Genomic DNA, 26,763 nt, shown 5'->3' with positions numbered 1-26,763 from the left:
AGAGTCTGATTCGTGATGTTGTGGATCTACTGATGTCGGTAATCTACTCCATAATATGTTGTACAGTACATATCCACGACCAAGGTTGTGGACTCGCCGTTTAGAGAGGTTCTGGGCTGAAAGGGTTGAAACCTTGATGAAGAACGGTGCCCAGCTGATGATCCGTGCGGTTGGGAAACCATTCAATTGCTTTCGGGTTTGTAAGGTTCTTCCTTTATGTAAGAGAACTACGTTTTGAGGGTTATAATGGAAATGAAGATGACTACAAGATGTTGTGAAATTAACATCCATTACAGCAATCCTTTAAATTTTATTTTAGGAATAGCCAATATGGTACAATTGGTGTGTGTGTGTGTGTGTGTGTGTGTGTGTGTGTGTGTGTGTGTGTGTGTGTGTGTGTGTGTGTGTGTGTGTGTGTGTGTGTGTGTGTGTGTGTGTGTGTGTGTGTGTGTGTGTGTGTGTGTGTGTGTGTGTGTGTGTGTGTGTGTGTGGCCATTTTCTTAACAGATGGCTGGACATATCTTCGACAAACTTTCAGAGGTTCATCAGTGAGTACCGGGGAGTGTTTTTAGCAAAATTAATTTTTGAACAAAAAAAAAAAGTTGGATTTATTATTTTATTTTTAAAAAAATCGTTCTTATGGTGCCCAAGTAGGAATGTGAAAATCAATATTAAATAAACAGAGATGGCTCAAAGGCGAACACAAAATATGAGATACCAGTTGGACACCTCTCATCCAAATACTAACAGAGACAGGTCCTGCTTTACTCTCATGACCCGATGGGATTGGGTGTACACAAGCCAATCATGTTGTGTGCGTCTTCCTACTCGCAATTGCTTTCGGGCCACAAACATAAAACAACTACACGATGAGAGAATTATTGACCCACTCCCAACCCTCCACAGTGCTCCCTCTCTCCCCTGAATATTAACTCCTCTTCCCAAGATTTTTTTTCCATATTGTCAGCCACGCACTGGAAGGAAGGTTCCAATTGCAAACTCAGTTATGTTCACCTATCGCTGACACAAAACATTCATTTCCCGCGGAAGTCGCGGACGATTAAAATCGTGCACTCGTTTAAAAAAAAATAATGTCTCCAATTGGTAATGGGCAGTTAATTATGACTGCAATTGGCAGGTCCATCATTATTCTTACACATTCTCAAGGTCATATCTATCTCCAAGACGTAATTGCGGCTTCTGTCACATTCACATTGACATGCCATTTACTCAACAAATTATCCCATTATATCAGTTTGTCAGGCAAGACAGATTACGCTGCAAACTGCAAAAGCTGAGATTACAACAACGGTACGTGCACGTCTCAATTTGCAGCCGGAGTACAGAATGAGGTCCCAGTCTCAAATCAGACCTGGTAGCTGCCTCATTGACGTACTTGCCTGACTTTTTATTCAAGTGCAATTAACACACATGCTGGGAAAACCAAGATACAACACAGCTACGAGATCAATCTAGATAGTTCTGTACAATCTGTCCAGGAAAATGGTTTCGTAGAACAATAAGTTTTTAAAGACCCAGGAAATTATTGTTGCTATATTGCCAACACTGAGCACTAATACTTTTACTTAGCAATAGGAGAGAGCGGAGGTACACAACGTAGAGGTACGCACACTCGCCTTGATCGAGCATGGCATGCGAGCATGAATTATTTTGATGCATCTTTGATTGGTTTTATGCTTTGACAGACCTGGGCTAGCAGGATGATCTAGAGGTATGCACACTTGCTAATAAGCTGTTTAGCCTGGGTTAAAATGTTGACCCAGCTAAAACTGTCATCGCGGTGTTTCACAGGTAGGGCGTTCCACCAATGCATGTGCCGTCTCTCAGATCAATGTTAAAACTAGACGTCTAGTCTGCCGAAATTAGTTGGTGTACGTTAAAGATCCCACGGTGTCCTTCGTGAAGAGTAGGTGAGCTATCGCCAGCACCATTAAAAATTTTTTCCCAAATTCCTGCCCTGACTTCCTGTGTTGGATTGGCGATCCGAGTAACTGCTTCGGCAGCACCAATGCTCTGCAGATGATGAAGATTATGATGATGCAGACAACACGAAATACATCAATGACGAACATGACTTGTATATACACCCAATACTCTTGCCTTGTTTGGAAAATGTGCGAGTGCACTTTACGCCTCACCACGCAATTTGAGGTTTAAATTTTTTTTTGTCAAGGCTCCTACAAGAGCTAACACATATAACATATAACAAAGGGAACAGGAGACACAGGAGGGGGTGGGAGAGGGCAGCACATCAACAGTAGGGAACAGGGACATCAGGAGATCTGTGGAAGGGAGGGGGATGGGGCGGGGTACACAGGATAAACAACATGGACACCACAGGGACTTTCAGGAAAGAAAACACGGAATTTGAAGGAAGTAGGTTTGGGGTGGATTAACGGGGGTAGAAAAGATAGAGGATTTGGATGGGGGACGATAAGAGGTGGTGGTGAACGGCTGTTTTGAAGGCTTAGAGGGAAGAGTGGAATTGAATAGAGTGGGGGAGTTTGTTCCAGAGGTGGGGAAAAGAGGAATGAAAGAGTGAAGGTGAGTAGTGTTTCTTGATTTTGGCAGTTTTACCAGAATTGGGTTAATGGCAGATGTTGAGCACCATGTGGAAATATTAGGGGGACAGAGCACAGACAGAGCAGAGGTGCAAGGCTGGAGAGTTGGCGGTAGAAGACAAAGACCACCAACCTGCCTGTGGTGAGAGAGAGTGAAAGACCCACAGACTCAGCTTCATCGCGGGAGATACCAATGATCCTAAAAACCTTGGTCGCCACAGCGTGAAGAGCCAAGATATGTGCAAGGCAGGAGCACCAGCACAGAGGGGATAGCAGTACTCCATTAACCTGTGGATGAAAGCTTTGTATGTGGTTCAGAGTTCAGGAGGATGCCCAGTCAGTGACTGGTTTTGAAGGCCAGCTTAGAAATGTGGCTTTCCCAGGAAAGATCATGGCAGACAGTGAAGTCCAAAAGCTTGAATGAAAGGACTTCTTCAAGAGGATTGCTGAGAAAGTAGATGGGAGGGGGGGGAGGGGGAGTTTTGCAGATTTTGGAGAGACAGTGAGAGTGTGAGATTTGTCAGGATTGAAAGGCATGTTCAAAGTGTTTGTCCATCTTGTGATTTTATTCAGGTCTGCAGAGAGTGAAGAGGCTGATGCCGGCTGATCTGAGGGATGAGAGATGGTATGGCAAAGGGTGGAGTCATCAGCAAAGAGATGAAGAGGATTTTCCAGTCAGAGAGATCATTGATGAAGATTAGAAAAAGCACAGGGCCCAGAACACTGCCTTGAGGAACTCCAGCCTGGACAGAAAGAGGAGATTAGAGAATTCCATTTGGAGCCACGCGTTGACTGTGACAGGAGGTACTTGAGCCACGAGAGGAGATTGCATTGAATACCATAGAAGAGGGTTAGGTGGAGGAGAAAAAGGGACTGAATTGTATAAATGTCTCTGTCTCTCACCACACATCCCACCACTATCCCCCCAACCACATATCCCACCACTATTCCCCCTTACCTGGGTGACAGAAATTAAACCAAATGATTAAGTCATGATTGCATCACAGAATTGCTCAGCACTGGTAAAGAGTCAATGTTTTTCATTTTTCCTTAAATGAACAAAAATTGTGGTATCCCGGATCACATCCCTCGAACCACCAGTCTGAACAGCTTATGTTTTGTATTCCACTGATAGGCCGTATCAGCATCTGGACCTTAACCAAAATTTAATCAGCTTGTTCTCATCATCACACAACTCATCCACCAAGTTTTGTCAATGTATCCACATCTTTTTGAAATATCATGCGATATATCAGTTTTGCCCCCATCTCTCAAAGGTAAAGAATCACTTAAAAATTCCAATTGCTGGATCCAGATCTTCACCAAAATCTAATCAATTCGTCCTTGTCACACACTGAAACTGTCCATCAGACAACCAGACAGGGGTGAAAACATAACCTCCATCCACCTTCGGTGGCAGTGATAATGATAATTTTGGAGAAAAGCCAGATATGTGAAATTGCAGAAGAATTGGATGTCGGTGTTGGAAAAGATCATTCATTCTCACTTGAAATTAAAATAAGGTTAGAACAAGATGGGTACCAAAGGATCTCATGGTTTATCAAAGGTAACTAGTGTGGCTATTGCAACAGAACTCCTGGGATGCTACTAGACAACTAGAGGCATGGGGAGGGATTATTGAGGACTACCAGGGACCTACAGAACATCCACGGAATGCAAAATGTGACTTCTAGTCCTCAACTACCCTTCCCCCCCATAAACCCCAACTCATCAACCTCCCCCCCCCTACCCCTCCCAAACCCCAAGTCCTCAACCTCTGCCTCCTAACCCCAAGGCTTCAGTCTCCTATTCATTCCAATGCTTCAAACTCCTCCACTATCACTTCTCAACCCTCCCCACCGAAAGTCCTCAACCCTCCCCATCTTTCCTCTTCCTTTTCCTCCCAACACCAACTCTCTGGCCTCACCTCCACACCTACTCCTCTTCCCCCCTCATAAAAGCAAAAGGGCATTTTCACATCGATTATTACATATTTCTTCAATACCTCAGTGAAACAGTGCGATATTTAACTCTTTCTCCTCCACTATCATGCTATCACCACCATTACATAAACCACAATTGAAGCAGAAACAGCATGGCTCCTGCATGTCATGGCCCATCACGGTCACCTGTCCAACTCACAATCCCATGAGACATGCGGAAACCATGTGGAATTGCAACTCTCAAGTAACCACGAGCAGCCTAATTTCTAGCTCTTCCACGAGCAGAGACTATTTTACACGCACGCACGCACGCACACACACACAAAAAAAAAACAGCTGTGCCAATAAATGACCCTCAACCAATTATCTTCCTCCTGATGCATATATACATACACTGTTAAAAGTAAATAATTATGGATGTTCTCTTTCCCAATCTAGCAAGATTCCTGGTACTCCTCAGACAGAGACCTTTATAATGACATGGGTTTTATGGTCCCTGATTGAGTCATTTCAGAGAAAATAGTTAGAAATATAGCAAGAACCCACAGAACCTCCATGGTAAAAGCACTTGCTTGAGAGAATAGCAATTAGATATCTGGGCAGTGTATAGGCAACACACTGCTACCTTGATCGCTCTCAAAAATAAAATAAAAACATAACCTAGCTTTGAAGGAAATACATGCCCACTTCCTTTGTGAATATACACCATGGTTATACAGCTCAGATAGATTCCAATTGCATTGGCCCATAGGCTGACAACAGAGGCCTGAAGACTGAGGCCTGAGGCCTGTACATACGATGGCCTTCACAAAGCCTGTGATGCCTATTGGCTCCAACCTGTCGATATTTTATGATCCTTTTAACAGTCACTTTGGTCGTTTTACACTGAAGGAAGAAGTTATGGGGACGACATGGTGATTGTGAATATGACTGCTCCGAAGAGGTATTTGGCTTCGCATAGCACCAACATATGGTGGCCGTATGATTTTTCAGCTTAAAATTGTGGGTGGAGTCAGGCCAGTTGTACAATCAGTGGGTGAAAAGAAGCATAACACATGGACGGACAAACAAGCGTACTATTACACAGATTGTGAGGTGGTGAGATCGGGGTTCCTCACCACACGTGAATGAAATCAAGCCACCACTGATTGGAGACATTGATGTTGTTCCCAATCACCAAAATGTTTTGCAAAGTTCAGTCACACTGGATAATACTTGCCTCAAACTAAAAATTCTGCAGAGACAGCTTTGGTGGTAGTGGTCGTGGTGCTGGAGGCACACAACCTCAACAAAGCATATGGGCATTCACAAGTTGTGAACATACCAGTCACCTCCTTTCGGGATGTAAAAAACTCATGTCAGAACAGTTGTATACAGAAAGACATGACAGCGTCTGTAGAGTAATCCACTCACACATCTGTGAACATTTCAACATTCTGGTCCCAGACCATTCATGGAAACACAAACTAAATCCGATCCTTCAAAATGAACATGTAGTGCTCACGCATGACAAGATGATCCCATCAAGCGTGGACATTGCAAACAAAGCATTGCGTCCGGCCATTGTGAAAACACAAAAAGGAAAAGTCAACATTGTTGATCAAGGTTTCCGTTTCCAATGACTTTGGACTAAATTCTACATAAATCAGGAAAATGACCAAATAGCAGGATTTGAGGAATGAGTCAAGAGGACTTGGAAATTGAAGAAGTTATACTAGTGATAGTCGGAGCTACAGGAATGATAAAAAAAACCTTGCTGAGTACATAAAAATCATTCCAGGGAATATCGCTACAAGTGGAGGTTGTCAGAAGTTCAGTGAAGAATTTTAACAGAGCTTTTGGAATAGAGACCATGAGAACGAAGTTTCACAATTTGGTTCATGAATCAAGATCTTTACCAAAAAAGGAGGTGGATATTTTGAGTTCTGGGAGAACTTCCTCCCACCTTCTCTTCTTCTTCTTCTTCTTTCGGCTGCTCCTTGTAGGGGTCGCCACAGCGGATCATCTGTATGATCCGCATAGTGATTTGGCACATGTTTTAAGCCGGATGCCCTTCCTGACGCAACCCTGGTCGCCTCTTATGACACAGGGATATGGTACACCTATTTTAACCGGGGTATACAACGGCCCAGTACACTGGTACTCATTTTGCAGACCTCAGAAGGATGACAGGCTGAGTTAACCCCCTGGTGTATTAATTCAGTGGCCCAAAGGGGCTTGAACTCAGGACCTTTTGGATCCCAAGCCGCTGCCCTAACCACTGCGCCAACACCAGGCTCAACTTCCTCCCACCTTCTGAAACCCACAAATTGAGATAACAACCAACGAGATAGGTTGGAAAATTCTAAATCATCATCCCTCCAGCCCAGACTTGTCTCCTTGTGATTTTCATTTCTTTAGACCAATGGAAGAACATCTGGATGGCATTAATTTTACCACTGATGAAGAAGTCTCAAAGCATACATCCTGAAATGGCTGCATACCAGTGTCAATGCAATTTTTCTATGCAAATGGTATCAAGGCACAACCATGATGATGCAACAAGAGTCCACACAAAGCAAGTGATTGCATTGATAAAGTATAAAAAGAGAAATCAGAGAATGCAAATCCTTGCCAGGACTTCTTTGGTGTGGTGTATTTTGTGTACTGGTGTGTTACATAATTAATCAGAGATATAATTAGAACTGCCACTTTATTGTTGTGGGCCAGGTATCGGCTGTGTGCATGACCGCTAGTTGGAGCAGCAGAGTCGACTCCACCGAACACCTGGAATTCAGATCGTTACCCTCGGATAACTCCGAAGGTACGGGTCCCTTACAGGACCGTGAATCGTCAATAAATCAACCACGTGGTACAGGGTTATTTGCCAAACTTCAAAATACCTAGAGGCCAACGTGGCGAGCTACCGAGGGATTCACACCCTCAACGGGGCTCGAACGGGACGAGTCGTTTCAGTGCTCGACCCGTGCGTAACCCGAGCGGAATGGTTATCGAGGTCCCATCGGTCCAAATGTACATCTGCAGCAGCAATGGCCTTTTTAATCACCCTACACGCACCGTGCCAAACCAATGAAGGAAAGGACAAAGACGAGCTGAAACATTTAACATTAGGGGTATTTATTAACAGTAATTGGGGGAACGAGGGAAATATGTAAGGGCAGAGTTATCACGACTATGCAATGCAAGTATGTACAAGGCAAAAAGCACTTAAACAATTCCTACTTATAGACTGGGCCTACAGACACACACACACACACACACACACACACACACACACACACACACACACACACACACACACACACACACACACACACACACACACACACACACACACACACACACACACACACACACACACACACACACAAAAGAAACGGACCCAAATGGTCTTTATTTGGCTCTCCATCTTGAGGACAGATGAGCTGAGAACCAGAGCTTTCTCGGACCTTCCCGCCTCATGCGGTCTTCGACGTCCTGGGTCGGCGGGACTCGAACCCACAACTCGATGCTGCTGCGAGCACCGAGTATGTTGGACAGTGTCGGGCTCCAGCACGCTCCTCCGGCATGCGAGGAAACCAGAGCCAGCGACTCAGCGAGACCAGAAGCAGCGACAGGAGACCAGAGAACCAGAAGCAGCGACACGAGACCAGCAGCTGCAGACTGCACCATCCCGTCTCTTCTCTTTCTCTGGAGGGAGGGGCTTCTTCTCTCTGGCCACTCGCCTCCTCATTGGCCGGGGGAAATTGGTCATCCCCGTGATTGGTCGGGGGGCATGTCGGGTCGTCACAGTGTACCGCCCCTCAAACAAGGAGAGGAATATTATCCTGCGTGGGCTGTGCTCATTGGCCGACCGACGGGGAACTCGCTCGCATCCCCCGGATTGGGCGAGAGAGACGTCAGGTCCTTGTAAACTCCGCCCAAGTACGTGCTGACACGCACGTGTGCAATGGTGCCGGTGGAAGGAAGCAAAGGCAGATGTCGTCGGTGTTGTTGTTGTTGTTATACGGGGTGTAAAAATGTAAAAGAAAACCCTAACTATCAAAATAACTCCGCAGCGCATGAACATTCAATTCCCACTAGACTAGGGACGGGACCCTAACTAGAAACACACACTTACCGATATAACTGAGCTATAGGGGACGGCTGTCTGTCTGTGTGCACAAGGCTTCCAAATTCGTAACATTACAACTGCTGGCAGTGATGACCAGGTACCAAGACGTCCCGCTTTGATCGCACACCTGACCCTGACACATGATGTTTTCATTATTATTCATAATTCAATTCAACTCAAATGGAAGACCAAATAAGTATAGTCCTGCATTTGAGTAATCAGAAGGAACCCAAACAAGCACAAAGCAAAGATGAAGTCATCAGGAGGAACCTGGATAGGATTCACATTTGAGCTGCTACTCGTCTACCCTCAAACCCATCCAGGCACAGCCAAGTGAGCCTTATTTTTAAAATAAATAAAACCCAAAATCAAATCATTCAATTTTTCTGGCTGCCAGACCATGTGTCCGATCAAGTTGAACTTTAAAACATGCATTCCCCATCACAACGACATCATAAATGTGAAGTTTCATGTCGATTGATTAAGCGGTTCCAGAGAAAACATTATTTAATATTTTCTTCAATCCAATATGGCTGCCAAACCATTTGACCGATCAATTATTCCTTAACAAACTTGAACACCCATTGCATGGGGGAACATCTGTGTGAAATTTCCTCTCAATTTGTCCAGCCATTCTGGATTAGAAGATTGTTATAGGTTTTAGGGTAAATCCAATATGGCGAGCAAACCATGTGACCTATGACATCATATGTGTAAACCATGAATCTTTTGTTCCTCATGGATAGGTGGTCATACCTGCAAAATTTCACCTCGATCTGTTCAGCCCATAGACTCCTAAAGAGAAGGACTGGAACGTCACGATCTCAGGGTTTGTAACTTGAGTCCGGGGCTAAAATGACTTCTAGAAGGGCGAGAGACACGATCTCGGGATCCACATAGGGGTTTTTGAGGACGGCGAGTTCAATAGTGTCATTTTCAACACCACCTGAGGTCATCTTCAAGGTCAAAAGGTCATATTTCAAGGTCAAATTACTGAATTTGGTATTGTTTGCCCGTTTTTGTGTCTAACTCAGAGGAAAACCTTTGTAAAAAAGTCTATGACAAAGCATGACATTGTGCACCTACTGCACCTACTTGCTAATTTCTATCATCGTTAACTAATGTATGTTTTGTTTGTTTCTCTTTCAGAAACTGTCCAGCTGGTGATCTCACAGGATCTTTGTGTTGTTTCCTGCTTTGGTGACAATATGCCACGTTGTTGCAGCTGCTTTGGTTGCAGAGGAAACTATGATGGGATGTCTTATTTAAAGGTCATATCCTTCCCAAAAGATCCTGAGGAGAGGGAGAGATGGATATTGGCAATGCCAAATGAGAAAGAAAGCTTGAGGTGCTTAAAGGAGATATATATTTGTGAGACACATTTCAATTGTGATTGGGTGTCAGTTAGGGGTGGTAAACGACCCAAAGAATCCCCATCAATATTTCCTGGAGTACCGAAATCAGCTTTGAAGAAGGTGACCTCAGCCCCACGCCCAACATCATCTTCTACGTCAGAATCAAGAGCTAAGAAGATGCAGGCAGCTGATGAGGCTGCAGACAATATCCAAGATTTCGACCACTTCTGTGATAAAATCAGCTCCTATTTTCTTGGCTTTAACGTCATAAAAGACCAGGAAAACCTTTACCTATCAAGAACTGATGCTACTGGACAAATTGTCAAGCAGTTCTTTGATTTCCAACAAGTTCACTCACCTTTTGGATTTCTATTCTTGAATAGAGTTGAGAAAGATGGCATTGAGGTGCCCAAACGACCTTTTCCTTTGCAGAAGAACAGCCTGCTCTCAAAACGGTCCCAGATTAGATCCATAATTGACCAGGTAAACATCTATGAATGCACAAGCAAGGAGATTCTTCAGCTTGTAATAAGCCAGCTCTGTTGGATGACTGAGGCACACGAGCTTCCTCATTTCACCTTCCTTCTGTCGCAGCTGCATCTTGTGTTCAAACCTCTTGATCGTCGCTAATTTGATACTGATACTATGATTTTCGCAATGCAGCTTCACAACATATCACCCAGTGCACACAAAATGATTCGTCGATCCGCCTTAATCATTCTACCATCAACAAAAAAGGTAAAACAGATGTTTGCTAGTAGTCAGCAGGACTCCAACCTCAAAACCTTGTTCGACCAGCTTAAACCACAGCAGCGTTTGGTCAATTTAATATTTGACGAGGGAAAGCTGGTCGAGACATTGCGATTTTCTGGAGGGCGTGTTGTAGGATATGCTCAAAATGCAGCAGATAATTTGAATAGAGGTGGATTGAGTGTGCCGACTATGTCAACCGTCTATTTTGTACATAATGCCTATAATTTGTATGACAAGACTAAAATGCGTTGCCAATTTCATTTTGCTGAGCTGTTATCCTCTGTAGATGCACCTTTAGCTAGTAGTAATGCTGCATGCACTACTTTAGCTAACATTCTATTAAAAGCTCATGTCCTCAATGTAAGTGACAAAGAAAAAGCTTTGGGATGCCTCAGGAGGCAAGAAAAGCTCTCCAACTAGTGATAGACAAAGACATAGTTGTAATAGGCATAGTGTTGTGACATGCATATAATGTTTATGTAATACGATATATATATGACAATAAATATCAAAGTTTGACAGCTCTACACACTTGCATCTTATTACAATCAGCCATCTCTCACCGTTTATGAGATAGACACAAAAACGGGCAAACAATACCAAATTCAGTAATTTGACCTTGAAATATGACCTTTTGACCTTGAAGATGACCTCAGGTGGTGTTGAAAATGACATTATTGAACTCGCCGTCCTCAAAAACCTCTATATGGATCCCGAGATCGTGTCTCTAGGCCTTCAAGAAGTCATTTTAGCCCCAGACTCAAGTTAATCCTTCAGACTCAAGTTACAAACCCCGAGCATGGGAGGTGACAGTCCTTCTCTATTGGAGTCTATGGTTCAGCCACTTCAGAGAAGATGATTATTGAAGGTTTTTTTTTTAACAATATGGCTGCCAAATTACGTGACCGATGATGTCATCAATTTTTTTCTGTGGACCATTTTATCCCTCGATCCATCCATCCATTGGGACCATACTCTGTGCAGAGTGTTGGTGCTAAACAGTCTCCTTGGCCATTGGGTACAATCCTGGATGGGTCGCCACTCCGACAGAGGATACCAGCAAGCTGGCACTCATTTTGGCGACCCTGGAAGGATAACAGGTAGAGTCAACCCCACCTGGTATTAATTCAACAGTTGAGTGGGATTTGAACTCAGCATCCTTGGATTCCAAGCCCATCACCCTCACCATTAAGCCAACACCAGGCATTTATCCCTAGATGACCCTCAAAAAAAATTCATACTGATCAGATATTCCACATATGCAATTATGACGTCATAATGAAGGCACCTATAATGTCATCAAAAATAATAATAATAACACTTATTCCCTATGAAGAGTACTTGCCATGTGCTGTTTCAATTTTTTTCTTGGTGCAGTTTCAGAGATAGAGGTACAAAGTTTTTCAATTTTTTCAACATGGCTGCCACACCACATGATCTATGACATCATACTTATCAATAAATAATTCTACATGAGTAGTCGCACCTAATGTCGTGGCCAAAAATATTGGCACCCTTGAACTTTTTTCAAATCATGCACCATTTCTTCCAGAAAATTGTTGAAATTAAAAATATATATATTTTAGTGTCCCCATAAGTATTTATTTGGTTTGCAGTGGAACAAAACAAAAAAATCTGAAAAAAATTACTAAATATTAGTTTATTCTACACAGAAATCCTAAAATTGCCAGGATAATATTATTGGCACCTTTTAGAAGTTGTGAGAAATAATTCAATTTCAAGCAGGTGATTCTCCTTTACTTTGGAATTTAACTCACCTGTGGTGAGTCCATCTCCAGAGACCTTGATGTTCCTGTGTCCACCGTATGTAATGTTATCAGGATGTTAAGGCCCATGGCAATGTAGCCAACCTCCCTACACGTGGCCGTAAGAGAAAACTTCATTGAAGATTGCAGCGAAGGATTGTTCGAATAGTGGAGAAAGCACTTCAATGAACTGCCAAACAGATTCAAGCTGACCTCCAGACACAAGGTACGACAGTTTTATCTCGCACCATCTGTCGCCATCTCCATGAAAGGGGATTCTATGGTAGGAGACTCAGGAGGACCCCACTGCTGAGAGAGAGACATAAGAAAGCCCGACTGGGTTTGTCAAAACACACCTGAACAAGCCAAAAGCCTTCTGGGAGAATGTCCTGTGGACAGTTGAGACCAAATTAGAGCTTTTTGGTAAAGCACATCTCATTGTTTACAGAAAACAAAATGAAGCTTTCAGAGAAAAGAACACATTCCTTTCAGTCAAACATGGAGGAGGTTCAGTGATGTTTTGAGGATGCTGTGCTGCCTCTGGCACTGGGTGCCTTGAATGTGTACATGGCATCATTAAATCAGGAGATGACCAAGGCATTATGGAGCGCAATGTTCAACCCAGTGTCAGAAAGCTGGGTCTCCGTCGAAGGTCATGTGTCTTGCAGCAGGACAATGAACCCAAACACACTTCAAAAAGCACCCAGGAATGGTTCAAGACAAAACGTCAGACTGTTCTGAAATGACCATCAATGAGTCCAGATCTAAATCCCATTGAACACTACAATCTTGTGGGGAGATCTAAAAACAGCAGTTTGGAGAAGGCACCCTTCAAATCTGGGAGAACTGGAGCAGTTTGCACAAGAAGCATTTGCCAAACTGCCAGTGGAGGTGTGTAGGAAGTTCATTCATGGCTATAGGAAGTGCTTGACTGCTGTTATTTTGTCCAAAGGCTGTGCTACCAAATATTAAGTCGAGGGTGTCAATGCCATTTATTTTTATTTCCTGATTTAAAAGGATAGATTAAGTTCTGAATCAAAAACAAAGGTTCTGCAGTATTAACAGTGAAATAAAGAATTGTGGAGACAAAATACTGTGAATTTCAACTTATTTTTAGAGAAAATTGTGAGTTATTTAAAAAAGTGCAAGGGTGCTAATATTTTTGGCCATGACTGTATGATGAAAATGTTGTCTCAATCCGATAACCAGTTGCAGAGAAAAACACGAAAGTTCATGTGGACAAACAAAAACAAACAAACAGACCCAAACACAATACCTTCTCCTTCGGTGAGGGTAATAAGTGCAGTCTCATCAACTTCATTGTACTGTGTATTTTTAGTTTGCTCGACCAAAACCAATACATCAGCCTTGAACCACCCTCATATTTAATTTCCGATGAAAGGAATGAATGCCAGCAATACTGTCCAAAGGTTGGAGGGGCACTTACTTCCTCCAGTCATATTCTGGCATCCAATTTTATCAATGTTCATTACATTATATAGCCTCGGAGGTGTAAGCATTGGTTATCGGTTTATAGACTAGGAGGATCACTCAGAGGTCACATATCTGTGCAGTCTGCTTTCAGCATAGGATCTGTCCATCTTCGCATTTCACTGGTAACGTGTTGCTGCATAATCATCTGCTGTTGTAACCATGCTTATGATGCTACAAAACAATGCACACAAGGAACTTTGACACAGGAAGCATCATCCCTGCGCTGCACCAACCCCACAAAAACAAAATCTGTAATATACGATTAAATAACCAATGAGCTTTGTGAAAGTTCAACCTATTCAAGGAGCAAAATTTAATGGGAAACTATTCAGATTAAAGGATGAGGACATCTGTAATCAGACAGGAATGCATGTGAAGTTTTGGAAATGCAGCTGCGATATAAATCAGTTATGCCACAAGTGTTAATGTGTATGCTCTTAAAGGAAGTGAAAAAGTTTTGAAAGTTTTATCTTTCTCCCTCTGTCTCATGTTAGAAAGGATTTTATTGCAGTTTTAAAGGAATGTAGAGCTTGGAGTAACATGACGTCCTGCAGTAAAGATTCTTTGCAAAGTGTTTCCAAAAGATATGGAAAACTGGAAAAGGCTGAACCATCATCGATTTGCAAAAAGACTGTGCTAACAAGAAGTATAAAGGGATTTTAATTACAATGATAGCCACTGTTATTATTAGCACACATAATTCATGCTGAGCTTACTTTCGTATCTGAAAAGCCATGCTGAGCTATATGATCATGCATAACTATGTCTCAAAATTATTCAACTTGATCTTATTACTGCACAGTTAAACTGCCATAAAAGCATGGGAACGGGGCAGTGTATGATTGTATACTGGAACCTGGCTGCACAGTGATGAACATATAGCGTCTGCACAAGGGATGATAATGCCAGCCAAAGTTATCGTTTTAAGTCACATTAAACATGCAAATTTATTAATTATATGATAAATGCGCCTTAGATACCAAGGAAATCCTTACTTTTCGGATGAAGGAGAAGCACGCACAGATCGTTCATACTCGGACTCCTTCCATATCATTGGTGTTTTGGTACAGTTCAGCAACGGTTTTCATTTGCATTTACAAATTTGAATTCCAAGTGAATTGTAATGGAATTTTTGATTCGTCAGATTTTTTTTGGTCATTATTTATGAAACATGTGACAGCAAATTTACTGCAACTACAATTACAACTACTGCTATTTTATTGGCTTCACAGAAATTTGGCGTGGGAATTTGGAATTTGTTCAGGGTGCCAGTGATAACTCGCTTACTCTTAGAGAAGGACAATGTGGGATCTTCAACGTCCACCAACTAAATTGATGAATCGCCCTGCCTGCAGAACACCAGTATGACAGCGTATAGCTGGGTCCACATTCAAACCCAGGCTCAACAGCCCTGAGGCAAGTGTGTGTACCTCGAAGCTTTCCTGCCAGCAAACCTTACACCATGTAGGCAAATTGCCATTCATGCACCAGGAGCATGTAATCACGAGTATCCTGGATTATGAGGCTCCCTTTTTGTCGCAGAAACAGTGATCTTAAAGTGTAATGGCGTTCAAAGAGCTATTGGCCAAGACACGCTCACATTTCTTCTTCTTTCATATTTAGCACATGACTGTGGATGGCATAATTTGCTGGGTGTGCAAGTGTTCGCTGATGTAGTGCCTCTAAGTTAGAGCAGGAATTTGCAATTTGGACAGGGTGCTGGGGATAGCCAGCTGACTAACAACCACATTATTTTGAATAGCCAATTAGAAATAATTAATAAGAAATAATTTCCTCTCACCAGTTGCATATACTACTGTGTTGAAAGTGAAATATTTCATAAAGTTGGAGTGCCTTGGGCTATATACCTTTGTTTATATAAAAATACATATTGTTGGTATAAAAAAAACCTACACACTTTGTTGGTACAAATAAAACTATACACTTTGTTGGTATAAATAAAACTATACACTGTTGGTATAAATACAACTATACACTTTATTGGTATAATAAAACTATATACTTTGTTGGTACAAATAAAACTATACACTTTGTAACAACAAAACTAGATACTTTGTTGGTATAAATAAAATGATACACTTTGTTTGTATAAATAAAACGATACACTTTGTTTGTATAAATAAAACGATACACTTTGTTTGTATAAATAAAACTATACACTTTGTTTGTATCAATAAAACTATACACTTTGTTTGTATAAATAAAACGATACACTTTGTTTGTATAAATAAAACGATACACTTTGTTTGTATAAATAAAACGATACACTTTGTTTGTATAAATAAAACGATACACTTTGTTTGTATAAATAAAACGATACACTTTGTTTGTATAAATAAAACGATACACTTTGTTTGTATAAATAAAACGATACACTTTGTTTGTATAAATAAAACGATACACTTTGTTTGTATAAATAAAACGATACACTTTGTTTGTATAAATAAAACGATACACTTTGTTTGTATAAATAAAACGATACACTTTGTTTGTATAAATAAAACGATACACTTTGTTTGTATAAATAAAACGATACACTTTGTTTGTATAAATAAAACTATACACTGTTGGTATAAATAAAACTATACACTGTTGGTATAAATAAAACTATACACTTTGTTTGTATCAATAAAACTATATACTTTGTTGGTATGAATAAAACTATACACTTTGTTTGTATAAATAAAACGATACACTTTGTTTGTACAAATAAAACGATACACTTTGTTTGTACAAACAAAACGATACACTTTGTTTGTACAAACAAAACGATATACTTTGTTTGTACGAATAAAACAATACACTTTGTTTGTACGAATAAAACGATACACTTTGTTTGTACAAACAAAACGATACACTTTGTTTGTACAAACAAAACGATACACTTTGTTTGTACAAACAAAACGATACACTTTGTTTGTACAAACAAAACGATACACTTTGTTTGTACAAACAAAACGATACACTTTGTTTGTACGAATAAAACGATACACTTTGTTTGTACAAATAAAACGATACACTTTGTTTGTATGAATAAAACGATACACTTTGTTTGTATAAATAAAACGATATACTTTGTTTTTCAATATAAAACTATACACTTTGTTTATAGAAATGAAACTATATACCTTGTTGATAAAAAATAAACCACAAATACATGAAGGGAAATAAATTCAATGTACCCATTTATTAGGAAGATCATAGCCTGCCAGCTGGTTCTTTTCGTCCCAATTTGCCAAATTATTGTAGTCGTTTGAAAACAATAATTGCATTAATAAAGGACTATGGCCAACTCGGATGGCGTTTCCGCTTTAATGAGGCACGGATTAGTGCCGCGATAATGTACAATCGCCTACCTCTTGCTATTCCTTCAGCAACGTGAGACATCGGACAAAGAGAGCTTTTGACACGAGCCAAGCACGACCATGGAGCGGGATGCGAGGATCGCATGCAGTGCAGCAAGGTATGGAGACAGGTGTACAGGACGGGGAGATGCGACTCGTCCCATTGACGAAGCAATCTATCGGTGGATCATTGGAAGGTTGTCCAAGCACGACCCAAAACAAAGTGTGCCACGAAATCCAAAACATGTCTGCTCGAAAATAAACAAACAAGCAGTCATAGACTGGTACTTACGAAATCGTCAACTTGACCTCTGACGTTGTCTAATAAAAGCTGTCTCTCGAGATGGTAGCAACGCAAACCAGAAGTTTCTACGATGATTCTGTACCAAACCATCAAAAATCGTAATGTTGACCGAAGCAAAAATCTCCATTTCTCCACGCAATTATTTAATATTATTTTATCAAAGTTACAAAACTGTAATATTCGGCGATCCACCAACAATCTTTACATAATCTGATGGCTTAGTGAGTCAGGCATGCGACGATAACCTTTATTGGGATAAAAAAATGAGTTTAAACACCATCTTTATCGAAAACACCGTGAGCGCGCACACGGCAAACCTTTACGCGATCAACGACGCCTCTGCTCAAGCGCGCTGGCACCACGTGACGAGCTGTGACGCGGCGAGTGAAATATTTTTTATACAATCTTAAAACGTCTCCAAAACATCCGATTTTACCAGAATTTCGACAACCGAGTTTTAAGTGTCCTAAGCGATCGCAAAAACCGAAGACAAAATTAAAATCGAAGTTAAAACGAACTCGTAACGTCGAGCGAAGCAAAAATACTCCATTTCTCCACGCAATTATTTAATATCATTTTATCAAAGTCACAAAACCGTAATATTCGGCCATCCACCAACAATCTTTACAAAATCCGACGGCTTCGAGAGTCAGGCATGCGACTATAACCTTTATTGGGATAAAAATGACTTTTAAACACCATCTTTATTGAAAACACAGTCAGCGTGCACATGCAAAACCTTTACGTGACTCAATGACGCCTCTGCTTGAGCGCGCTGCACCATGTGACGATCCGTGACGCGGCGAGTAAAATATTTTTTATACAATCTTAAAACGTCTCCAAAACATCCGATTTTTACCAAAATTTCAACAACCGAATTTTAAGCGTCCTAAGCGATCGCAAAAACCGAAGACAAAATTAAAATCGAAGTTAAAACGAACTCGTAACGTCAATCGAAGCAAAAATACTCCATTTCTCCACATGAATTTATGGAATTATGTTTGACCTCACTGTGACCTTTGACCGATTTTGACCAAAATCTAATCAGCGCGAGCCATCACTCTCCTGAATCACGTGGTGTAATTTGACATAGGTAGCTTCTTCCGTTCTCGAGTTATCTTGCCTACAAACAAACACACAAACAAGCAGTCATAGACTGGTATTTACGAAATCGTCAACTTGACCTCTGACCTTGTCTTATCAAAGCTGTCTCTAGAGAAGGTAGTGATGCAAACCAGAAGTTTCTACGATGATTCTGTACCAAACCATCAAAAATCGAATGTTTTGGATGTTTGACCTCACTGTGACCTTGACCTTTGACCGATTTTGACAAATATCTAATCAGCGCTAGCCACCACCCTCCTGAATCACATGGTGTAATTTGACATTGGTAGCATCTTCCGTTCTCGAGTTATCGTGCCTACAAACAAACACACAAACACACAAATAAACAAACAAACACACAAACACACAAATAAACAAACAAACACACAAACACACAAATAAACAAACAAACACACAAACACACAAATAAAACAAACAAACAAACAAACAAACAGAAACGGAAGTCATCAATATACTTACGAAATCTTTAGATTTCGTAAGTAATAAATAAATCATACCTCATTGTCAAAGTTTCACATACATGGACGGTTAAGGCTTTGTCCATGTTGTTAGACAATTGCAAAGACAAAAGGTCAATCGCTCCGTTTTCAGAGAACTAAATAAGGAATTGGGAGTAGAGGTCTTTGGATGGATTTAAAGGGTCAGCTATGGAGGATAAATCAACAAACAGTTTTCGGGAAGATAGCGGGGCCGGTGGTGGGGGAGGTGGAGGGAGAGGGGGAGGAGGTGGGGGGGGGGGGTGGTAGCAGTGCAGAGAAGTTACACGGTATCAGCAGCTCGCGCCATTTCTTTTGTCCAGCTCACCTGTACGATGTTCGGGTGTTGTAAGCTGCTCAGCAGCATCATCTCTTTGAGCAGTTTGCACGCAGCCAGGCGGTAACACGACTCGAGGTCGTTGTGCGTCTGCACACACGTGGTCATGTCACGACCTCCTAGGTCTACGGTCTTCAAGGCAACTGGACGCGCGTTGCTGCCACCCAGCACCGCTTTATACACCGCCTTGGTGAATCCACCACCGACGTACTGAAGGCTCTCCGGGGACTCGATGTCGGCACAGTCGAGCGGCTCGGTGTCTTGGCGCCCAGCATGCCGGGCTCTGCGTCGCTCCAGCTCCATGAGACGCCGTTCAGAACCCCCCGGATGCGCTCCGGGCAGGGCTAAGCGTCGGAGCCGGGAGATCTCAGCTCGTCGTGCCCTCAGCTCCCGGGCAACCTCTTCGCCGGGCTCAGAGCGCCATGAGCGCACAAGGAGCGACAGCGGGCGCAGGAGCAGCGGGATCTCCGCCTCGCGGGTTCGTGAGGTCTTCAGCAGCAGCTCCGCGGATTCTCGTTCGGAGGGAGCAAAGGCAACAGGCAGCAGCAGCAGCACGTTGAGCAGCGACAGCACGAACAGAGAGAGGCAAAGTAGCACGAAGGCAACGGCCAGCCGCCGACGTCTCATGCCGGCACCGTGGGTGTCGCCCCCAATAACTCTTATTCGTGCTCCCTTTCTGTGCATTCACTCTTCCTAATCTACAAGGCGATCATTACACGCACAGCACGCCTCGCACACGGGCGGTAACGACGGCTAAGCTTGAGCGATGTCAATCGGTTGGTGGGCGGGACCAAGCTGTCATTTGGGCGGGAACATTACTCCAGGGGGCGTGGTGGTGGGCGGGATGTAATTAAAGTCAACAATTGAGACTTCATTTCCGAGAGTGTGTATCAGAAGTGCAAGAGATTTATTAAATTATCTGAAAAGTTTGCGCACAGGCTAGGTAGGCTAGGTAGGCTAGGTAGGCTAGGGAGGCTAGGTAGGCTAGGTAGGCTAGGTAGGCTAGGTAGGGAATGAACTGCAAAATAAAACGAGAGCACGCCGATAAATGACATGATCCTCGAGCGACTTGAATTATGTGTGCTAATAATAACAGTGGCTATCATTGTAATTAAAATCCCTTTATACTTCTTGTTAGCACAGTCTTTTTGCAAATCAATGATGGTTCAGCCTTTTCTAGTTTTCCATATCTTTTGGAAACACTTTGCAAAGAATCTTTACTGCAGGACGTCATGTTACTCCAAGCTCTACATTCCTTTAAAACTGCAATAGAATCCTTTCTAACATGAGACAGAGGGAGAAAAATAAAATTTCCGAGAGTGTATATCAGACGTGCAAGAGATTTATTAAACTATGTGAAAAGTTTGCACACAGGCTTGGTAGGGTGTATTACTACACCTGCTCAACATCTTCCCAAACAACAGCTTCAGGCTGTGTCGAGATTCGAACCCGGGGGTAGACGGCTCAGAGGTGAGCGTTCATACCGGCAGGAGATGCTGCCAGCCCCTGATTGTGACGTCACCATCTGTACATCCACGTGTTTTTCTCAACTCAAGCGAAATCACGGTTCAAATCCGTCTACATATTCATATAATCACATGCCGGTGTGAAGTGGTCACAATGAGAGAGGTAAAATTGACAAAGGGAAAGTGAGAGATTGGAGGAAGACGGCGTTTCTTGGAGACATGATCGAGGCTCGTGGAAGAGCTGGAGTGGAATGTGAGGGACGAAAATGGAAAGGGGGAAACGCCAACAGCAGAGTAGAGGTGAGAGCGAGATCAAGGGGAAGAAGGACACGTGGGGCTGATCAAGCTTCACTCAAGCTGAATGAAACGCAGCAACAAGAGGAAGGGGGTAGTGTGGATGAAACAAAAGGAACTAGAAGGAACAAACCAATCAGCTGACAAACCGACAACCAATATAACTACATAGTTGATAGAACACGATACCCTGCGCAGTGTTAGGTATATACAGGAGGGCCTTGTCGTTCGAGGGGGTTACGTTCTTGAAAATCCCTGGGAACCGCAAACTTAAGGGGTAATGGGGAAAATAGCGTTAGGGACTTCAACTTTAAAATTTATTCAAACTGTACCCTGAATTAACAAGTTTGTGCATTGTTTTTATGCTGTTTATTTTCATGAATAAAAAAGTTATTAAGAACATAAAAGAAAGTAGCCTATTATTATTAGTTTGTATGCAGCTCATGGCGACTGGTTGCATCATTGCTGGGGGTGCAGCTGTGCTGCTGATACAGTGTCCCATGTTACCAGTCAGCTGGTAGTCATTTTGCCGACCTCCGAAGGATGACAGGCTGAGTCAACCCACCTGGTGTTATTTAACGGCACGACAAGGGCTCAAGCTCAAGACCGTGAGATCACGAATAAACTCAAGGCCAGCCACCTTAACTGTTAGGTCAACCCAACTTAACTGTTCCCCTGTATGAAGAACATAAAATAAAGTTTATTTTATTGAGTTATTAAGATTATGAAACATACCTTTAATAATAATGATGATAAACTTGAGCCAACAATGTGATGAGGATGTTGATGATAGCGACGGTAAAGACGAGTTGATGGAGATGATGGTACGTAGTCATTATGGTGGCATCTTCTCCACCCCAACACACATGCCATGCCATCTAAATGCTGTAAAAACAAGAAGAAGAAAGATCGGTTCAATGATATAGTGAATGGTTCATGGTGAATTTACCTGGTCAATCCTGGCATGGTTTGGTTACATCCATAGTTTTCATTAGTTTTCATTTTTTTAAATAATGTAATGCTTAATCTTATATATGTTTTGTTAGTTTGGTATGGAATACATCCATTTATGTTATTAAGTTTGACTTATGGTACATTCTACCCCTCCCCCCCACTCAATCCTGACTTTGGGTTCTGTCCACTATATGGATTACCACATGTGCGGAAATGTGGATGAGATGATCGTTTTTAAAAATAACGAAATGCTTCATATTTTATATATTTTGTTACGGATGTAATTCATCTATGTTGTTTAATTTGTTTGTTTTTTTTATAGTTGTTTCAGTTGATTTTGGGGATGGGTGGGGGAGAGGACGAGAATCACTTTTGGAATGGTTCTGTCCATTTCCTCCATACCCCCTTTCCCACAATCCTGTCTTTTGGTTGAGTCCACATTTGCATTATATTTCTTTTACTAAAACTCTTAATGTTTGATATATTTTTAAATTTTCGTTTGCATGCAATAGCCCAGAGACAAAGTAACTTCCTCACATTGGAATCACCATCATCACGTGTGCAGTTATTGCAGTAGGTCAGGCTACAGTTTAACATTGTTTTTAGAGGGGAAGAAGAAGTACAAATTGGTGTTTTCTGCGATCTCTCATTTGGTACTTTAGCGATGCATTCCGGTGTCTTTTTAAGTCTTGGTAGTTCAGAAAATGCTCGAGAATGTAAGGTATGGCTTTTAATGCTTATAACTTCATTCTTTTGTAGTATATAAGCGTATCGTGTACACATTTGAAGGGGCGGCCATTTTTTCCCCCGTATCATCCCTCTATATGGAGTATTGCCGTATTCCATGATATAATCGATATATAGCATGGTTCTTGGAAGTATGATGAAGATGATTTGTGTTATACAGTCTTCAAGTAGATAATTAAATGTAAATAAAGGTTTAAAGAGGTTTTAAGATGTATAAATCAAAAAATTCCAGGTTTAACCACCATTTTTCCAGTGGCCATTGCATCACCTTATCAAACACATTACATTAGTTATTTCTACCTGTTGTATGTGTTATTCATTACATCCTTAAAAACAGTAAGCTTCCTGTTTGGAATGATTTTCAATTTTGTTTGACTGCTGGACAGGTGGAGAGAGTAAAATTATTATCTCACTCCTCTCTACGCATGTGCGATCGGGATGGATGCAATGCCAAAATACTGTAAAATGGCAAACTTCACTTTTGGTTCATGTTCCGATTGATGATAAAAAAATAACATTCGATCTCAATAAGTTGTTCCTCGATCAGAAATTCACGATCATAAAATGATAAGATGGATGGATGAACGGACCGACGGATAGACATGAACCAATTTCTTCATCCTGATTTTCGCTCCGCGTGCACGGGGTAATTAAAAGAAATGTATTGGACATACTGGAGTAAAAAAAATACAAAGAATAAAAACTTTGCCATAATCACATAAATATTTTTAAAGTTTATATTTTGAAGCTTAATTTACTCCAAAAATGTTTTAAATGATTGACCCCTTGAACACTCCAAAGACAGTTCTATTGTTTGTCCATCATGTGACCCCATGCACCCTGCCCTTTTTAATGTACAAATTCCACGAATCCTACTCCTGCTGCTAAGTTTGTCTGTGGAGCAATCCCCTTGACATGCTCGCGTGCTAGATAGCCAATGGTAATCAAAACAGATAACACCACTTGAAGTCTAAACATTGGGTCCCACCCTCCACACAAAGGTCTCTGATTGGCCTTAAACATAGATAAGGTTCACCGTCTGCACGTTTTAAGAGTTACAATTTGAATATTTAATTTATTTGTGTATGCTTTATTTATTTATTGTGTATAACTCAACGCTTTTTTAATTATTTATTTATTTTTTAGTGGCCACATCTCAAGATGCAGTGATGTCGCTAATAGCCAAGTGTTGTAGATGTAAGAACGAATACCTTGATGATTGCTACATTTCCGTGGTGGTCAAAAATATATGTGCACAATCATAATTGGATATCTCCGGGCATAATCCCTTGGGGGAAAATTGGTACACCACTTAAATCATTGAATCAAGATGTATAATAACGAATCAATAAAGGGAAAGAGGGTGTGGGATCAGCCTTGGATATATCTATCTATCTCTCTCTCTCTCTCTGAACCCTATTACCTGCAATGACATTACTACTACTACTACTACTACTACTACTACTACTACTACTACTACTACTACTACTACTACTACTACTACTACTACTACTACTACTACTACTACGACTACTACTAATACTTGATAGCCCTAATTATTCTCACCATCTTAGTGAGTCGACCGGCGAAAATTTTTGCCCCAAGTCTTTCACGAACCCACTCTGCAGCCCTGATGTTCGACTGAAAGTGGCAAGGATTTGCAATTTGTTCAGGGTGCCGGCGATAACTCGCATACTCTTTCCGAAAGACACTGTGGGATCTTTAACGTCTCCAAACGTGCTTCCAGACGGGACACCCGGCTTAAAGCCCATTGGATTGGTGGCACCCTGTGATGCAGCACAACCAATGAATCACAAAGCACAAATCGGGACTCGAACCCAGACTAGACAGCTCAAAGGTAGGTGCACCACCTCTGCACCATTCCATCGGACAGTTAATTGAAAGGAATGATGGAAACTTTTTTCGGAAATAAAAATTGACACGTCCTGGGAGTCACAGACCCCATGCAAAGCCTGTTTTTTTATTTATCTAATCAATATATATATATATATATATATATATATATATATATATATATATATATATATATATATATATATATATATATAATTTATTTATTTTTCCCCTTCGTTGCATGATTTTTTTTGTGATCAAATTTTCTGCCCTCTCCTCGTTTCCAAATTTGCTGCGCTCCATGTTTTAACACAGTTTGCCCTCAGCCCTCACGCAGGCATCAGAAGGAACCAGAACTTCAATCCAAGAACCATAAATTATATTCATCTCGATACGTTTCGCCTGTGTACGGCGAAGTGCACAAACAACTTCAAGAAACTTGGCCCAATAATCATTTGGACAGCATTTTCCATTGCTCAGTTTGCGCAGTAACGCCTTGCCAAATATTTGACCTCGGAGGACCAAGGGAACACAAGAGGTTTGAAAGACGCAGGAAAGTTTTGGCATAACTTCACGCTTCGAACAAGGCAGCAAAGCTCGGCGGCCATCGGCGTGAGAGCTGACTCGACTCACATTCCTCTCTTGTCGGGATCGAGGGATCATGGCGTGCTCACCCACAAGCCACAAACCAAACGAGAATCATCGTGTCTTGGTGTGTGCAGCTCACGGCCACGAAACATCACTGCCACTCGCTCATGTGCTCAGCGAAATGATTCAGCCTCGCTTGGAAAAGTTGGAATCATCTATTTATTACGTAATGTACGTGGGGGGGGGAGAAGGGGGTAAATAGAAAGAAGGGCATGAGAAGGGAGAACGATAGGTCGACAGGAGAGATAGACGGTAGTGTGTGGGGAATGGGAAGAGGAAGAGTAAGATGGTTGGGATAGGATAAGGAGTCGGAGTCAAGGAGGGAGAGGACAAGTATGGATGGAGCAAAACACTGCTGGGGGAAGGAAGGCGAAAAATTCTGCATTTCAGTTCGTTATGCAATAGGGGATGTTTGTATGGCGCACACATGGCCATGGGGGAGGTTCGATTTGTGACCCGACTGTAAACTGCCAGTCTGGTGCTGCTTGCATAAATGACTTCGCTGTCCGTCCCTTGGTCGGAATGGACCTTAAACTGGGTTCTCGCATTAGTTGGTGTACGTAAAAGATCCCTCGGTGTCTAGCATTAGAGAGTTGGCAGTTGCCACCAACAACCCCAAATTCCTGCCCTCACAATCACGTGTTACGGGCAGGGGGCACTGCATCAATGGAGCACCTTCAGCTGAGTAATGATGCAACCAGCAGGAAAAATTCGGAAGTGAATCCATGTTAAATATGCATTCACCAACGACGCTCAAACACACCAAGCCATCTTCCCATAGAGCAGAAATAAACAGACGTACGGAAGCTCGTAATCAAATCGAGCTCACAATTAAACAGAGAAGGATAATCTCCAAGAGCAAGAGTGTTATATAGAATGACTGCAGTGTTGCAGGAATTACTTTGTTTGCATAGTCTTTCCATCCATCTCTGTCACGTCCATAGAGCGTCGGTGGTACCCAAGCACTCTCTTGGCAATGATTATGCTTGGTGGTTTTTGCCTTTGCCTTCCCAGCAGTGAAGAAAGGTCGGATTTTGTAATTTGTTCAAGGTGCAGGTGATAATCTTTGGGATCCTTCACATCCTTAACATCCACCGACTAACGCTAGCAGATGACGCTCCCAGTTTAACGTCTATCCGAGGGATGGCGCACTTTGGGAAGCACCGATCCATCGGTTTATATTCGA

At 41.9% G+C, this 26,763-nt stretch overlaps 1 protein-coding gene across 3 annotated transcripts in view; it reads right to left on the bottom strand.

The window, feature by feature from the left end:
* Nucleotides 1–20,419, bottom strand: part of PKDCC (protein kinase domain containing, cytoplasmic) — a 55,734-nt gene extending 35,315 nt beyond the window's left edge. For all 3 annotated transcript variants that reach the window (XM_085894970.1, XM_085894971.1, XM_085894972.1), the window contains exon 1: nt 19,606–20,419. In XM_085894970.1, coding sequence (XP_085751096.1) covers nt 19,606–20,298 — 693 coding nt within the window. In that variant the 5' untranslated portion in view covers nt 20,299–20,419. The remainder of the gene's footprint in view (nt 1–19,605) is intronic.
* Between the last annotated feature and the right edge of the window lie 6,344 nt (nt 20,420–26,763).

The sequence above is a fragment of the Eptatretus burgeri genome, chromosome 9 (genome assembly GCF_056783735.1).
Source record: "Eptatretus burgeri isolate ZD-2024b chromosome 9, Ebu_testis_v1, whole genome shotgun sequence".
In the NCBI taxonomy this organism is placed as follows: Eukaryota; Metazoa; Chordata; class Myxini; order Myxiniformes; family Myxinidae; genus Eptatretus; species Eptatretus burgeri.
Note: the sequence above shows the minus strand (reverse complement) of the source record. Positions and strands in the feature narration are given on the sequence as shown.